The following is a 16,924-nucleotide window of genomic DNA, read 5'->3' on the forward strand; positions in this document are numbered from 1 at the left end:
AAAGAGCAGTCGGGTGCTCTTACCCACTGAGCCATCTCACCAGCCCACAATGGTTTTTTTGAAGCAACTGTGGGGAGACAGTCATTTGTAAGATATTCAAAGGCAAACACTCAACTAGTTAGGTAGATTACCTAACACTTTCAAGAGTTTCTAAAGAGTTGTGGGTTACTAATCAGAGATGGAGTAGCACAGCCTATAATCCCCACTGGGGAGGGAGAAGAGGAGGAGAGTAAGTTGTGAACCTGTGTGGTCTACATAGTAAGGCCTTATCGCAAAGTCTGGGGATATAGCACAATGGTACAGTGCTTGCTAGGACTTGAAAGGCCTTTGGTTTGACCCCAATCACTAAAAAGATAAATAAATAAATAAATGGAATCAAACATTGCTGTAACCAGAATACTGAAGCTTACGTTTCCAGTTCTCATAAGAGCCAGTAAAAAGAGACAGGAATAAATTATTAAATTATTATTAATTATTAAAAACTTACTTTTAGGGGCTGGAGAGATGGCTCAGCGGTTAAGAGCACACTGACTGCTCTTCCAAAAATCCCGAGTTCAATTCCCAGTAAGCACATAGTGGCTCACAACCATCTGTAATGGGATCTGATGCCCACCAGGTGTGTCTGAAGAGAGCCACAGTGTACTCACATACATATTATGTATTTCACCAGCCCAGGACTGAATTCTTGATCCCTCTCCAAAGTACTGGAGTGACAGATGCCTGCCACACATGGCCTTATTTTGTTGTTTTGTTTTTGTTTTTTAAAATGTTTGAGGCTAGCATTATATACAGAGCTAGTTCTAGTATAGCCAAGACTATAAAAAGAAACTATATATATATATATATAAACTTGAAAGGTGAAAGACCTTTGAAAGGCTGGCGAGATGGCTCAGCGGGTAAGAGCACTGACTGCTCTTCCGAAGGTCCCGAGTTCAAATCCCAGCAACCACATGGTGGTGACTCACAACCATCCATAATGAGATCTGACGCCCTCTTCTGGTGCATCTGAAGACAGGTACAGTGAATAATAATAAATCTTTAGGCCTGAGGGAGCAGGGTTGACCAGAGCTAGCAGAGGTTGTAAAAATTCAATTCCCAACAACCACATGAAGGCTCACAACCATCTGTACAGCTATGGTGTACTCATATACATCAAATTAAAAAAATTTTAAAAAAATTAAAAAGGGCTAGAGAGATGACTCAGTGGTTAAGAGCACCGACTGCTCTTCCAAGGGTCTGAGTTCAAATCCCAGCAACCACATGATGGCTCACAACCATCCAATAATGAGAGACAGCTACAGTGCTTTACATATAATACATACATGTTTAAAAAAATTTAAAAAAAAAGGAAGGTGAAAGACATCTTTCATGTTCTGGTGGGAACAGAATTGGTTGTTGACGGTTCATGACTTCACTCAGAAGCCTAGGGTCCTTCCGTGAGGTGGTTAAGAGGTTGTGCAGTTTTCTGGGACACTTTCCCTCTGTGGGGTTGGAACCATTTTCAAGCTTTGTACACCCTGTCCCTCCTTGAGGCAGGGTCTCATCATATGAGCCAGGCTGGCCTTGAACTTCTGACAATCTACCTGCCTCAGTCTCTCAACTGTTAGGATAACAGGTCTCCAGCTGTCTCTCCCCCCCACCCCTACCTGCAATTCCTAAATTTCCAGCAACATTGAACATAAGTCAAAGCCTTCTAGTACCTGGTATTTCTGTGTGCGCACATGTAGGTACATGCTCAGGCTGTCATTTCTGTTTTTGTTTTTTTTGTTTTTTTTTTTTTTTTTTCGAGACAGGGTTTCTCTGTGTAGCCCTGGCTGTCCTGGAACTCACGTCGTAGACCAGGCTGGCCTCGAACTCAGAAATCCGCCTGCCTCTGCCTCCCAAGTGCTGGGATTAAAGGCGTGCGCCACCACGCCCGGCCAGGCTGTCATTTCTAAGGTGCCATCTGCCTTTGTAAAATTCTTTTACTGGCTTGAAACTTGCCCAGTAGGTTAGGTCAGCTGACCTAGGAAGCCCCTAGGGGCATGCCTCTCTCCTCTGTGCCGGGATTACACATGTGTGCCACCGTGCTCCACTTTGTGGATTCTGGGATCAAATTCAAGTCCTGACTGAACTATCTCCCCAGCTTCTATTTCCAGACAAGTTCTCCTCAAACTTGCTATACAACCAAGGAAGACCTGGTATGATCCTACCTCCACCTTCCCAATGCAGGAACTAGATATTTGCCACCATGTCCAGTTCCACATCTTTTCCATATTTACTCAGTGACTGACAGCATCATTCCCAAATGTGTGAACCCTGAAGTAAGCCAGGGTCTCTGTGTAACACTGGCTCTCCTTTTGTAGACCAGACTAGCTTTGAATTCAGAGATCCATCTGCCTCTTGGATGCTGGGATCAAATCAATGATTTTAAGGCTTAGCACTCAAGTCTCTCTCTGTCTCTCTAGGATATCTCTGTATAGCCCTGGCTATCCTAGAACTCCCTTCATAGACCAGGCCCTTGAACTCACAGAGCCTGCCTCTGCCTCTGGAGTGCTGGGATTAAAGGTGTGAGCCAACATCCTCTTGGCTTCTCTGCTCCTTTTTAGACAGGTTCTTATGTAGCTCAGGCTGGTCTCTAACTTGTTACATAGGCAAAGATGGCCTTGAACTTCTGACTCTTCTGTCTGCCTCCAAAAGATTCAGCTACACAAACACAACCACTTCTTACAATTGTTTAGAAACTCGTTTTATAGAAGTGAAAGGAGCTATCTGGGGACCTGACATTGTGGCTCCGTGGTAGAGGGAGTAATGGATTGCCTGCCTTTGGTATCTGAAGGGCTTTCCTACTTGAAGAAAAAAAAAACATGACAAATAATCCTAAGAATATTATGTGTTTACTCCCACTGCCAAAAACAAACCAACCAGCCAACCAAAGAGACCCAAAACATTTATTAAAGTAGATACAGAACTCAGATTTTAATACTGCTTTCCATATTTTGTGAAATAATTCCTATAGTTTTATTAACCCAGAATGCCGACTGGCAGCAGATGTTTTGACTACTCACTCATCAAGCACAGTCGATAACCTTAAGGGGAGACAGGGCAGAGGCCTATATACAATGACGGAAGTTCTCATCCTGCACACTGCATGGAGGTGCATGTGGCTCCTTTTTACATATTCTCAAAGACATTCAAGTGAAGACAAAGAGACGCAGACTGGCGGGGTCAACTCTTCAGTTGGTTGAGGTCCTTTGTTTTATCTTTTTTTGTGATAAGAAAATTCAAAATTATTCATGTTGAATTTCTCATCATACATTCATTAAAAATACAGTAAAAAACAAACAAACACACACACCCCACAAATGTATAAAGGACGGTTGTAGATCAGTTAGCTTAGCTCTCGGAAGAGTGGCTTAGTTTGCTGCTGGGGTTATCTGCTAAGGAAGGGAAACACAAGCAAGGAGCCAGAGACCGTTCTTCCAGCTACTCAGATCTGGCTAAGAAACATCATGGAGACAAAGACGATGGCTGGAACCTCACCGCAGAGACCACCGCAGAGCCAGTCTCGGGCCCAGTCGGTCACATGCTGGTGAGCCTTTAGATGTTTTCTTTTTCATAAAGGTAAAAAAATCTGAAAAGAAGACACATTGTATAGACTTTTTCCCAAAATATAGATTCTTTTAAAAATATATATACATATAATATATAGACGTTGAAATTATGTAAAACCAGTAAAGAAAACACCACTGTCGGTCCATGGGTGCAGCATATAGATTAGAAAATGTCCCCACAGCAGTTCGGGGCTTTCCCCTCCCTTTTACCTGTTTTCATGATTTATAGTCACACCTAAGTATTGTCAAGCCTGGAAAAAGGCCCCCCTGAGAGCAGGGAGTGCGAAGAGAAGAGCTTGGGGTTTAGAGATGAGAGTATTTAAACGAGGCAGGAAATCGCAAAGTGGCGCAGGGTTTTTTTGCAACTCATTCCAGTGTCAAAGCATAACAACAACAACAACGACCTAAATATACAGATGTAGCCAGGAAACATTTTAGTGCAAATATGAGAGTCAACGGCATCATTTGAAATTTCCTAAATAAGATACTGCCAGGGTCCCACTTGTCCCGAGGGTTTCTCTAGGAACAAACAGGAACTGCGCCTGGTACAATGTCTTAAACCTTAAAAATCCAGAAAGCAAGGACGGAAGTGCAAACCCACCTACCAAATATTTATTATTATTTTAACTTACGAGGGGAAATGAAAGGGAAACTTGTTGAAGATCAAAATATTTTCTCAGATTTGTTGACAGGGGTCAAAAAATAAGGAGCTCTTCTGAAGTTGCACTCCAATGCTGGCGGGGAGCCGCTGAGGAGCCGGCGTCGGTCGGTCGGTTGGGGAAGCCCTTCCTGCCCTCCCGGCTTCCTCAGAAGGTCTCATCGTCATTGCAGTTGGTTGCCCAGTGCCCAAACATCTCACAGATCTCACAGTATGGCCGCTCCTCGCTCCGGCTGCCGTGGTGAGTGGAATGGGGAGGATCTTCCGACATCTGTGCCTGGGTGGGACAGTCCTCTGTATCGTGGAGGTCAAAGCAGTCACAGATGTCACAGAAGAGGCGGGGTTTCTTCTTGGACTGCTTCTCCTGGTCATCACTACAAAAGTCAACATAGAAAACCAGGAAATTGGTCAGAAAAAAACTCAGGAGGTGACAGAACTCCTAGAGAATTTTTAAATGCCTTGGGACTAACAATAGCCACAGCTAGCAGCTTCCAGGACAAACCTTTATAAAATGTGCAGGCGAGGCTGGAGGATGGCTCAGCTGTTAAGGCAGAAGACCCAGCACCCATCAGAGGCTCATAGCCATCTGTAACTCTAGTTCCACAGCATCTGATGCCCTCTTCTGGCCTCCAAGGGCTCCAGGTACACGTGGTTCATATATATACATGGCAACAAAATACTTGTATATACAAAATAAGTCTAATAAAATGAGCAGCTTGGACCTCTGCGCTCTGTTATTCTTGCCAGGTGTATGGTGGTTTGCCCTGACAAAGTGGCCACACAGCAACAGGTTCTTTCTAGCTGACAGCTGCTAGAGACCCTGACCATTGACACTCAGATCTCTTCTGATGGACTGCACTCTGTCATACCTGTCATAACTGTTCAGATCTTCCCCATTGCCATTGAGTGCAGCTTCAGACATCATCTCCACCTTCATCTTGAGGTCTTGATTCTTTCTTTGAAGATCCACTATTACCGAGTTAAGGAAATCAATCTGATTTTTTTTAAAAGAAAAGAGAAGCAGTGAGCTATGTGGACATCTGAGCCTTTCACAGCTGCAGTATCTAGAAGTGGGGAAGGATATGCTCACACCACAGCTGCAAACGTGTGTCACAGCAGGACAGGGACAGGGATGCTGAGGAAGCCAGGTGAACTGCAGCTGGCTGGAGATCACAGCTAGTGAGAGGCAAGGACGTTTCCTTCTCCATCCCTCAGTGTTTGTTACTAAGAAACTATTTTGTATCGAAAGACACTTTCAGTTCATGCCCTTGAGTCTTTGTAGCTGTGAATGGGTGAACATCACTTGTGATGCAGATAAATAAATGCCTTACACCTGACTCACTAATCTGCAGACTGGTGAGATGCTGCTGAGAATCTGCAGGAAAACACAACACTTCATACTATCCACAGTCAAAGGCTCACATTTCTGAATACCTGGTTTATTTTTCCATCGTGTGTGTGCACGTGTGTGTGTGCGCGTGTGTGTGTGCACGTATGTGTGTGTGCGGGTGTACACAGGGTGTCTTCAGAAGAGAGACAGGGGCTTACTAGAGCAGGCCAAGCCCCCCTTCTGCTGAGGAAAGGTATGGCGTGCTTCCACACATACAGGAAGGGTAACTTGGTCTAAGAAGAGCTGGCAGCAAAGACAGCAAAGTGACCACTACAAAGTAACATGTCCCTAACACTTCCTGTCTTTCAAGGGTTCTCTAAAAACAAAACATTCTTCCCTTTTTTACAAAGTAAAAGGTTTCATTTCTGTGAATTGGAAAGTTTCTCACTCTGAATACACACACTTTAGCTGTTCTTCCTTCTATTTTTGAATAGACTCTTGCTAAGTTCCCCAGGCTGGCCTCAGACTATTAAGGTTTGCATGATATACACCTTCAGTCCCAGCACTCAGGAGGCAGAGCAGGCTCTGTCTGTTACTTTAAAGCTAGCCTGGTCTATATAGTTAGTCCCTGCCTCAAACAAACAAAAAACAAAACCCCAAGCACAATTCACCTTGAACTTTCCTTCTTTACTTCTTTTTAAAAGGCAAGATCTAATCCCAGCACTCGGGAGGCAGAGGCAGGCGGATTTCTGAGTTCGAGGCCAGCCTGGTCTACAAAGTGAGCTCCAGGACAGCCAGAGCTATAAAGAGAAACCCTGTCTCGAAAAACCAAAATAAATAAATAAATAAATAAAAGGCAAGATCTTACCCTGTAGCTGTCTCAAATTACTACAGCTCTTCCTGCCTCTGCCTCCTGAATACTGGGGTAACATGGATGGACTACCACACCTGACTTTCTTTATTCTAGATTTATGTGTATGAGTGTTGTGCCTGTGTGGCTGTGGAGGTCAGGAGGGGGCCACTGGATTCCCTGGAACTGGAGTTACGGATGGTTGTGGACCACTGTGTGGGTGCTGGGAACTGAACCCAGTCTTCTGTAAGAGCAACCACCGTTCCTAACCACTGATCCACCTCCCCAGCCCCCACATCTGACTTGCAGGTGGCATCTTCTAAGTCATTCTGTAAGGCTCCATTCCAGGGTCGAGGGGACCATGCACCCAATCACACACAAATTAGGAAGCATAAAACAAACCATTTGCTGATGGGAGGGAAAAGTTGGCGGCGGCAGCAGAAACAGACGGAAGCAGAAGGGAAGGGGGAGAGAAAACAGTGTTAATTCTGTACCGCGCCTGGGAGACACTGAGACAAAGCTAATACTGGGTAGGCTGGAGTCTGAAAGCTGGTTAAAGGAAGTCCTTATAGCTCTGGCTTTTAATATAGACCCACAGGCTTAGACAGATCCCAGTGTCCTGTCCAGCAAAAGGGAACTGACTAAACTATGGTACATCCATATAATGGAATACTACACAGCTAAAGAAAGGCTAAGCATAGGATGTTTTAGGTGGTATGCTACTAATGTTTAAGAAAAAAAAAAAGGAGGCTGGAGAGATGGCTCAGAGGTTAAGAGCACTGACTGCTCTTCCAGAGGTCCTGAGTTCAATTCCCGGCAACCACATGGTAGCTCACAACCATCTGTAACGGGATCTGATGCCCTCTTCTGGTGTGTCTGAAGACAGCGACAGCATGCTCACATACATCAAATAAATAAATCTTAAAACAAAGCAAACAACTTCAGAGGGGGCCGTTGGGGTGGTGCTACGCAGCTGTGCTTCAGTCATGGGAGGCAAGGCAGCAGAGGCAGCAGAGTTCAAGGCCAATAGGGGCTGCATAAAACCCCCATGTCTCAAAAAAAGAAAAAAAAGTCAGGTGGTAGTGGGTACCTCTTTAATCCCTGCACTTGGGAGGCAGAGGCAGGTGGATCTGGTCTACAGAGTGAGTTCCAGGACAGCCAGGGCTACACAGAGAAACTCTGTCTCGAAAACCAAAACCAGGCAAAACTTAAGAGTACTAGAGTGTGCTTGCAAGAGAGGCAGGGCGCTCCTGTGTCCCACAGGCTGATCTCAGACTCCACAGTTCCACTGATCCTTCTACCTCAGTCTTCTAAGTGGCAGAGCTATAGGGATGTGCTATCACATACCATAGCTACAAAAACAACAAACCCCTAAGATGTCTGCAACAGGTAAGCCCCGGGGAACAGTGTCAGCATGTGGGAAATGAGCAGCGGAGACCAGAAGGCTTTTTACTATGTACTCTTTAATGCCCAGCATTATACTCTGGAGATACCTAGTGACTCTGGGAAACGGGCATGCAGACAGCAGAAGCTAATAAAAGAGCATTACCTGACTCTCCTGGGCTCTCTCATCCTCTTCTGCCTGAGCATCAGTGTTACCTTGTGTGAAAAAAGGGACAAGGACATCAGAGGGAGCACTGGAAAACACATCAAGCCAGCTCCTTGCTGCTGCAGTGACTGGCTGCCATGGGATGCTCTCTCTGAAAGTGGGGATAAGTCCCTGCCTGCTCTCTGGCTGCTACTGGGTCCCGAAGATGCTGGCTCTGTCCCTTCAGGGCCATCTCTCAGGATGGCCACCTAGGGGTACTAGCATCTCCCACAGAGGAGATCTCTGCTCTCCTTGACGCTTTGCACTTTGAGGCCTCGTGGTTTGCTTGTTTGGTGGCAGCAGTCATGTACTGTCTTACATGTGTTGTCACAGTCTCACAGCGTGAGACAACAACCCCAAGCACACCTGTGACTAGCTAGCCCTTTGGCTAAGTGTCAGGAGAGGTGGGGGCAGGGCGGCAGGGCAGCAGATGGGGAGGAAGGGCACCTCTACTGGGAGAGGCTCTCTGGAGGCGGCTGCAATGGGAGGAAAAGCGGGATGAGGCAGAGCCCCCGGCTGGCGGGCGGGCCTGTGAGCGACTCCTTACCTGAGGAGCTGCTGAGCTGCCTCTTGTTCTCCTTGAGTTGAAGTTCCAAGTTTTTGACCTTGAGCTCAAGCTTCACCTTATCAGACTCCAGTGTCTGCACAACTGAGTGCAGGGACTTGGCGGTGGCATTCTCTCCCCTGAGCACTGTGACCTGCAAAGCAGATGCTGGGCTCAGGCCAGGAGGAGGGGCAGAGCCTGCCAGGCCGGCCGGTGGGGACCATCTATGCCCCCAGAGCACCCTACCTCATTCCTCAGCTTCTCCAGTTCCGCGTCCTTCTCTGTGAGCAAGGCACTGGTGAGGCTGATAGACTTCTGCAAGGAGGCTTTCTCTTCATCGGCGTCCTTTCTGAACTCGGATTCTCTAAAAAACCAGAGAGTTAAACAGGTCCAGAGATCAACTAGGGCAGCTGTTAGCAGGGCAGCCTTTCCAGAACAGACTGGAGAGTGACTTCAGTTATCGTTAAAAAAAAAAAGAGAGAGAGGTGTAACAGGGAAGTTGCATAGGGATTGAGGCTGTCATGCCTGTAGATGATACTTACTGCGCTCGAGAGAAAAGGTTTATACCCATAGGCATGCAGAGCCTGCATGTCATTGTGTCCATTTGAACTCAAAGAGACAAGTTAATACATTTGGAAGGTGTAGATTTCAAAAAATAATTGTTCCACCCTCCTCCCCCCCCAAAAAAAACCAAGCTAAATATATAGTTGAATATTGTTACTTCTGGAATAAATAGTTACCAAGCAATGACAATTAAAATACGTACATGCAAAGCAATTATACAGATGACATGCAGAGCAGTTTTATGCTGGAAATATCCTTTGGTTCTCACTAATTTCAGTAACTTTTTAGCAGGTTTGGAGGTCGTGTTTTTCAGATTGTGTGAGCCAAAACAATAGCAAAGATTTTTATTATTCAAACTGAAAATTAATTGCTTTTCAATCTGAAGTGTCCAGTGGGCCAGAGCAGGTAAGAATTTGGCTCTTCATAGGTGAAACAGAGCGTGAGTTCTACAAGAATGCAGCCCCTGTTCTCCGCTGGCTCACTAGAGGGAGTGAGAGGCCTTTGGAAAAATACAACTGTCCACTGGGGAGCCGGGGACAGAGGGGAGAAAGGGATGGGGGGGTTCGGGTGAGAACACATGGAGGTTGGGCAATACACAAGGAGTCAACCCCAAAGGAGAGCAGCAAAAGTGTGTGTGTGTGTGTGTGTGTGTGTGTGTGTGTGTGTGTGTGGTGGGTGTATTTAAAGGTGTGCTGTGAACTATAAATCTGCTGAGGCCATCCTTGGTGAGGGACTGTCACCGATCAGAAGAGACTAAGGAGACAGAACGGCACATGTACAATGCTACTTCCTCGCCTGGATCCTGATGAAGAAAATGACTGTGATGGGAAACCAGAGAGCTGAGTGTTGGTGACCTTGTGGCTATGTGACATGTTCACAGCAGAGTGGCTGACCAGGGAAACAGAACTGGCTGTGAAACCTTTATAATTCTATAAACCCTAAAGTCAGCCTTTAAAATCAGTTTCTTCGTTTTTAGTAAACAGACCCTGTGTCACCAAATTACTTTAGGGAAGAATAAAATGAGAGAAAAGTGTCTAGGGCTAGCGCTCAGGCCACACAATCTCAGACCCTATGTCAATGCAATCAGGTCCCTGCCAGTTCTACAGGAAGCGGGGGGGGGGGGGGGGGGGGCGACATGCAGAGCAAGTGCCATTTGGTATGTTGTAAATCCAATGGAGGAATAGAAAATGGAGGTCCAAGTTAGAGATGGCAGAGGTACGGCTAGTTAGTGAGACCCAAGGTATCCGGCACATGAATCACAAAGTTCTCATGGTTTATGATAAACTGAAATTCTACACAAAGATGAAAATAAACGTGTTGTATTTATCTCGTTGTGTGGCTTACACTTTTACACTCCAGAATGACGAGTAGTAAGAAAAGAATCTGAGATCTTACGGAAATGTTTTGAATTGGTAACACTGGAGGTGGGGGACAGCGGTGTCCCTACGGTCCAGAGTGTGTGTGAATTCGAGCGGGGCTCCTGAAGTGAGGGGAATGGACAGGTATTTCTGCAACGTGAAAAGTAAGGCTCTAGTGCTAGCCAAAGACACAGGAAATCTGGGCTCACTGCATTTTTCTGAAGCATATTTGGTATTTTGTTCTATTGTAAAAATGACTTCTGGCACTTCACTTATTTTAACTGCCACTCAGATTTGAGAAACACAAGTTTAAAGGTTTTAATTAAAAGTTTGCACAACTGGAGGTTGCTGAAGACAGATATGGATTCTCCTATGCCCAAAGACCTAAATGGTTAAGATCCCATGACACTTAGTCCTGGGAGGAACAGTCACCAGTAGAGGCAGAAGGGCCACCAACCTGACTGTGCTTATCCTGTCTATACACAACCCCAAGCCACACAGTTTGCTAAAAAGATGGAGGCAGGATGTTTCCTATACAAACCAACCAAAGAACACACACTGAAGAAAGAGATGACTCAGTGGTGAAGTCACTACCACCAAGCCTGATGATTTGAGTTTGATCCTGAGAATTCATGTGGGGTAAGGATCCCTCTACGCACACGCACACACACACACACACGCACACGCACACGCACACGCACGCGCACACTCTAAATGTTAAGAAAAATAGAGAAAGAGAAAGAGGAAGAAAGAAAGCAGGTCTACCAGATGACAGTGCACACAGGCTTGGCAGTTCATCTGTGACAAGATCTTCAGTGATGACTTCCTAGGCAATTCTTAGGCAATTTCTATGCCCTAATTCCTCTGTACAAACCAAGATGGACCGAATGAAAACATCTATGCCGTAGAGAAGCAAACTGCTAGTTTCAGCCATATTGGCGAGAAGGGATTGCTCAAACCACCAGTACCGAGAAAGGAAGCTAACAGTGTGAAAGAAGGCGTCAGGGCCAGAAACTCTTGTCCCTCCCCCATGGGAATACACCGCTCAGATTCTTTTCTTACTACTTACATAAGAAATAAAGTCCAGTAAGGAAGCAAATACCTTAAAGTGTTACTGGGCAAGCTTTAAAATGCAAGATAATAAGAACCAAATATTAGAAACATGAAGAGAAATGCAAATACAATAAGGAGAATTAAATTTGCACCCAAGTTCTTTGCTGGTATCAAAAAGAAGTGTGGTGTAGTGTGTGTGTGTGTGTGTGTGTGTGTGTGTGTGTGTGTACTGCTGAGCATATTTTACAAAACAAAAGCAAGACACAGAGGGACAAAGGCAGCCAAAAAATATATACAACAATTTGGTTTACTAAAAATATATGAGGTTTATTTATTATAACGTGGATAGACTTTCTTTAGTCTTACCATGAAAGACACACAGATATAGCAAAGGAAGCAAGAGCAGGAAAGGGAAAAGAGAGGTGGTGAGATGAGCATTGGGAAGTAGCGCAAGCTCGGAGACACTCAGACAGTTCCAACCCACAGTGAGCGACGGGCTGGGCAGGCAGCACAGGCCGCTTCGGGATGGGAGGCAGTACCAGCATTCAAGGGCTGGCACTCTGTACTACCAGAGTGAATGTGGACCCCATCCATCCATGTAGAAAACGCTGGCCTTGCTGTCCCTTCTTTGACATTAAAAAGCCCAGAGCAAAAAGGGAGCCAAGCTCGTTCCGCAAGGTGCATCTGGGCACGACGGAGGAGCACAGAGGAGCACACGCCTCCTGTCCCCGCAGTTACACAACTCTGCCTTATGAGTCAGATCCCTAGAACCTGTCCTTAACTCCCTCTCCTGTTTTTGTTTTGGTTAAGACAAGGTCTCACTATGTAATCCTGACAGGCCTGAAACTCACTGTGTAGAGCAGGGTGACTTGAACTCAGAAAGATCCTCCTGCCTCTGCTTCCTTAATGCTGGCATTAATGGTTGGAACCTGTTCTTAAAGATGTGTGCCCAAATGTCACCCAGTTTTGCAAATGATTATAGTTTTAAATTCAGAGAAAAACCTTCAGTACATATTACCTGAGACACAATGTTCACAAATACCAAACCCCAAAGCAAACACTATTGATTCTTTACAACAGTCTCACGCAGCCTTAAACTCGATGTGTAGCTGAAGATGACCCTGAACTTCTGCTCCTCCTACCTCCCCCTCCCAAGTGCTGAGACTGCAGGCATAGTCTACCATGCTTGGTTTATAAGTTATTTTAAAAGTTATTTTATTTACTTATTTGGGTTTTTTTGGTTGTGTGTATGTGTGTATGTGTGTGTGTGTTGTGTGTGTGTTGTGTATGTGCATGTGCATATCATAGCACAAGAGTGTGGAGGTCAAAGAATAATTTTCTAGAATCAGTTCTTTTCTTCTAAACCATGTGGGTCTGGAGGATTGAACTCGGGCTGTCAGGCTTGGTGGCCAAGTGCTCTTACCCACTAAGCCACCATCTCGCCAGACCTTCGTTTACAATTTATTTATTTAACCTTAATCATTGGGCCAGGGCAGCTTTGAGCTCCATCAGATCCCATGGATCCTAGGGTCGGAGCCATACGGAGCCCAGAGCCTTACAGCAGCTAGGCTGGAATCTCATGCTAAGTTGGAGCTGGGCTCCTACCTCACTGACTGCTTCACCTGACACTGGGGAACCCTGTAAGCCCTCATCATGACCATGAGGAGTGTGGGCATTCTCTGCCTTCACTTCTAAATTAAACCATCCACATGGCTGTTTACTCTTGCATCAACAAAGGAAGTTCATGTGCTTTTATCACTTAAGAATTGGGAAGGTATTTATAGCAAGATCCTATAAAATCTTTAGTCCTCTGAGCAGAGTAGACATAGCTAACCATCACAAGCATACATCTACAAAGGAATCTCTACCAAACAGACATTTGGGAGGCAAAAGGGTCTAAATTGTTGCTATTTTAAAATACAGTCAAGTTCAGTCTTCCATAATAGAAACAAATGTCCATGAGGCTTGATTAGCAAGAGAAAAGCAGTGTAAATATGGAAACTGAATTTCATCCTTTTTTACTTTCAGAAATATTGTCATCTTTGTGTCTGTTCACCAGAATTAGCAGGAGTCATCCTAATGTGGTTGTGGCAGTCGGGGATCAAAACTAGCGCTTCACGCGTGCTGGCAAGTGTCTGATGGAGTGTAGACCTTCCAGTACTTTTACTTTTTTGAGACAGATCTCATTGTAGGGCTGTCCTTGAACTTGTGACCCTCTCACCTCAGCCTCCCCAATAGCTACTTACTGGACCTGGCTTAAATTAGCAGTAAATTTTGAAAGACACTTAGCTAAACATATAATTTAGTCAGTCACATGATAAGAAAGAACTTACAAAGTATAAAATCTTCTAAAAATCAGTAATAAATAAGAGGCTATAGGTACATGGAGAACTGAACAAAAAAAACTCGACATTCCAGGCCTCCAGCCTGCACCTATCCTGAGTTCTTAGTGAAGTTCTGGTATGGGGGCTTCTGCTTCATCCTTACACAGTGCACACCCCACCATAGCTTCCACCAGAACACTTGAGATTATAAAGACTTGTGAGTTAAAGAGCACTGTGTAAATATAAAGGGATTATATACTGCCATGAGCCCGTTTTGAGACAGCTACAGATACAAGGCCTCATTCTTGTTCTGTTTCTGGATGCCTGACCATAGTGAGACTCCCGTGTGAGGCTCCTAGAATGGAAAGACCCCAAAGAAACTCAGAGGAATCTAAGTATTTCTTAATTAAAACCAGAGAGAAGGAAAAGCTTCCCCTGGACAAGGCCTTACATCCTCCAAAATACAGCAAGCCACACTGCGCAATCCAAATGGTTTGTAGGCTGAGTAAAACCATGAATTCCCGAGAGTGAATCACGTCCATCAGACATCAGTGGGGCTGGGGAGCCTCTCCTGCTCATGCTAAGTAAGAGCAGGAGAACATTTGGGGATAGGTTAAGTTTCTTTTCTGCTTTTAAAGCCCAGGGTCTCAAGCAGTCCAGGCTGACCTCAAACTTGGCATGTACTGAGGGTGACCTTGAATTACTGATTCTCTCCCTCCAAGGATCGCAGGTGGTTTTGTTTGGTTGGCCTTGGAGAGGTGATGAACACAGGAGCTCATATATGTTAAGCAAACTCTGTACTGCCGAGTTATCTTCTTATCCCCACTTTATTTTAATTACTTAATTAGCTATGTATGTATGTATGTATGTATGTCTAAATGAATGACAGGGTATCACTAAATAGCTTGGCTGGCCTGAAACTCTCTTTGTAGACCAGGCTGGTCTTGAACTCACAGAGATCCTCCTGCCTCTGTTTCCCAAGTGCTGAGTTAAAGTCCTGTGCCTGGCCATTTTTCTGTTTTTGCCTCGGGTAGCACACACAAGCATTGAATTTGCAAGTAACAGGACAACCTTGAACTCTCTACCCTTCTGCTTCTACTTCCTGTGCGCTGATGTTCCTGTTGCTGTTGTGATCCACATCTGTTGAGAATTCTGAAGCAGGATGGACTACTGTCTACTCTACATCCCTTTAGCTTGCAGTGAGGCACAGAACCAACCCAGGCCTAACTGCTTGACTCAGAGCAAAGGCCTGGAGTGTATATAAGCATCAGACTTTGGGGTATGAATTTCTTTCCTTTTTATTTTAGGTTTTGTGTTGTTGTGGTGGTTGTTGTTTGTGATAGGTTTTCTCTGTGTAGTTCTGGCTATTCTGGAACTCACTCTGTAGACCAGGCTGGCCCCAAAATCAGAGATCCACCTGCTTCTTCCTCCAGAGTTTTAGGATTAAAAGTGTGCACACTATTCCTGGCTTCTATTTTATTTTATTTATTATTTATTTATTTATTTATTTACCCTGGCTTTTATTTTATTTATTTATTTATTTATTTATTTATTTATTTATTTATTTATTTATTTGAGACAGGGTTTCTCTGTGTAGCCCTGGCTGTCCTGGAACTCACTTTGTAGACCAGGCTGGCCCGAACTCAGAAATCCGCCTGCCTCTGCCTCCCAAGTGCTGGGATTAAAGGCATGTGCCACCACGCCCGGCTACTATTTTATTTTTTTAAAACTGGATTTTGCTATATAGCACAGGTTGGATTCAAATCTCCAGTTTCGGCCTCTTGAGTGTTGGAATTGCAGGCATATCCTACCCTGACCTGGCCTAAATATTTAATTTCTATGGACCACGTTTACCTCTACTCAAAAGTAGTTGAAAAGTTATATAATGTTATGGAGAGATAATAAATAATAGATACAAAGTACTTACTACTGAAAAAAATCAAACTTTCCTATAAGTGAAATCAGTATTGATATCTACAGTGATTACTATATATGCAATTGTAATATTGTTCATTTCTCAGACTGGGCAGTAGCATTAGTATGAAGCAATTTGAGTTTAGAGCTCTTCTGAGTAAATGCAATTGAAAATGGCTTAAAAATTTAAATATCTGAAACCTGCACAAATGGACCTTCATAGCTTGCCAGTTGTGAGCACTAAAATATGTCACTGTCTGAGTAAAAGGCGTTGACTGTTTTCCACAAGCTAGCGCACACACCACACTCGGAAGCTTTCCTTGTTAAACACACACAGCAATACACACAGAGAGCGCCTACCTCTTTTTCATTTCTAACAACTGATTATTGAGTACAGATCGTTCTTCTTCCAGCTGAAAAACAAAAACAGAGAGAGTTGCTTCAGTCGACAGCCTTGAGATCCGCTGCTCCATGCCGCTGCTTGTCTCACAAGCAGTGAATTAGCATGAAGTTACCACCAAAAGGGTGGCTTCTCCTTTAAACATTGCGTAGATCTGAGGGCTTAACCCCTTCTGGATAAGCCTGAGAATTCATTATGTTAAACCATAGCACTTTGAACATAATATACCAGTGTTTTTGTTTTGAGACAGGGTCTCATCATGTAACCCTTGCTGGACAGGAATTCATCATCCAGGCCAGATCCACCTCCCTCTGCCTCTCAGATATTAGAATTAAAGGTGTGCCTAACCACATCCAGCTCCTTTTTAAACACAGAGTTTCATGTAGCCCAGGCTGGCCTAGAGTTTGCTAGGTGGCGGGGATATGAGCTAAGGTTGCCACACCCAGCCCTACACAGCATATGCCAGGCTTTCAGTAAATGTCCCCTGATTGATACTCCCAACATTAGCATCCTGGATGCTTTGTTTACATCTCAGGGGTCAGCGTCTTTGAGAACTTGCAGCAGTCAAGAAAGAAGCTACCTGTTCTCTGCAGAGCGCCTGTGCCTCAACACATTCCCAGCAAAGACACTTGTCATCTATAAAACACAGTGGGTACAGAAAAAACATCTCGCCGGGTGGTGGTGGCGGTGCATGCCTTTAATCCCAGCACTTGGAGGCAGAGGCAGGCAGATTTCTGAGTTCAAGGCC

At 44.8% G+C, this 16,924-nt stretch overlaps 1 protein-coding gene across 20 annotated transcripts in view; it reads right to left on the reverse strand.

Moving 5' to 3' along the window:
* Nucleotides 1-2,913: 2,913 nt before the first annotated feature.
* The window catches only part of Clip1 (CAP-Gly domain containing linker protein 1), a 113,643-nt gene continuing 99,632 nt past the window's right edge, over nt 2,914-16,924 (reverse strand). For 15 of the 20 annotated variants that reach the window (XM_029476957.1, XM_021163647.2, XM_021163643.2 and 12 more), the window contains 7 exons: nt 16,137-16,189; nt 8,810-8,927; nt 8,567-8,717; nt 7,981-8,030; nt 6,834-6,839; nt 5,121-5,245; nt 2,914-4,625 (listed from right to left, as the gene is read on the reverse strand). In XM_029476957.1, coding sequence (XP_029332817.1) covers nt 4,400-4,625; nt 5,121-5,245; nt 6,834-6,839; nt 7,981-8,030; nt 8,567-8,717; nt 8,810-8,927; nt 16,137-16,189 — 729 coding nt within the window. In that variant the 3' untranslated portion in view covers nt 2,914-4,399. The remainder of the gene's footprint in view (nt 4,626-5,120; nt 5,246-6,833; nt 6,840-7,980; nt 8,031-8,566; nt 8,718-8,809; nt 8,928-16,136; nt 16,190-16,924) is intronic. The other 5 variants (XM_021163648.2, XM_021163646.2, XM_021163645.2 and 2 more) reach the window with 1 other exon arrangement.

The sequence above is a fragment of the Mus caroli genome, chromosome 5 (genome assembly GCF_900094665.2).
Source record: "Mus caroli chromosome 5, CAROLI_EIJ_v1.1, whole genome shotgun sequence".
NCBI lineage: Eukaryota > Metazoa > Chordata > Mammalia > Rodentia > Muridae > Mus > Mus caroli.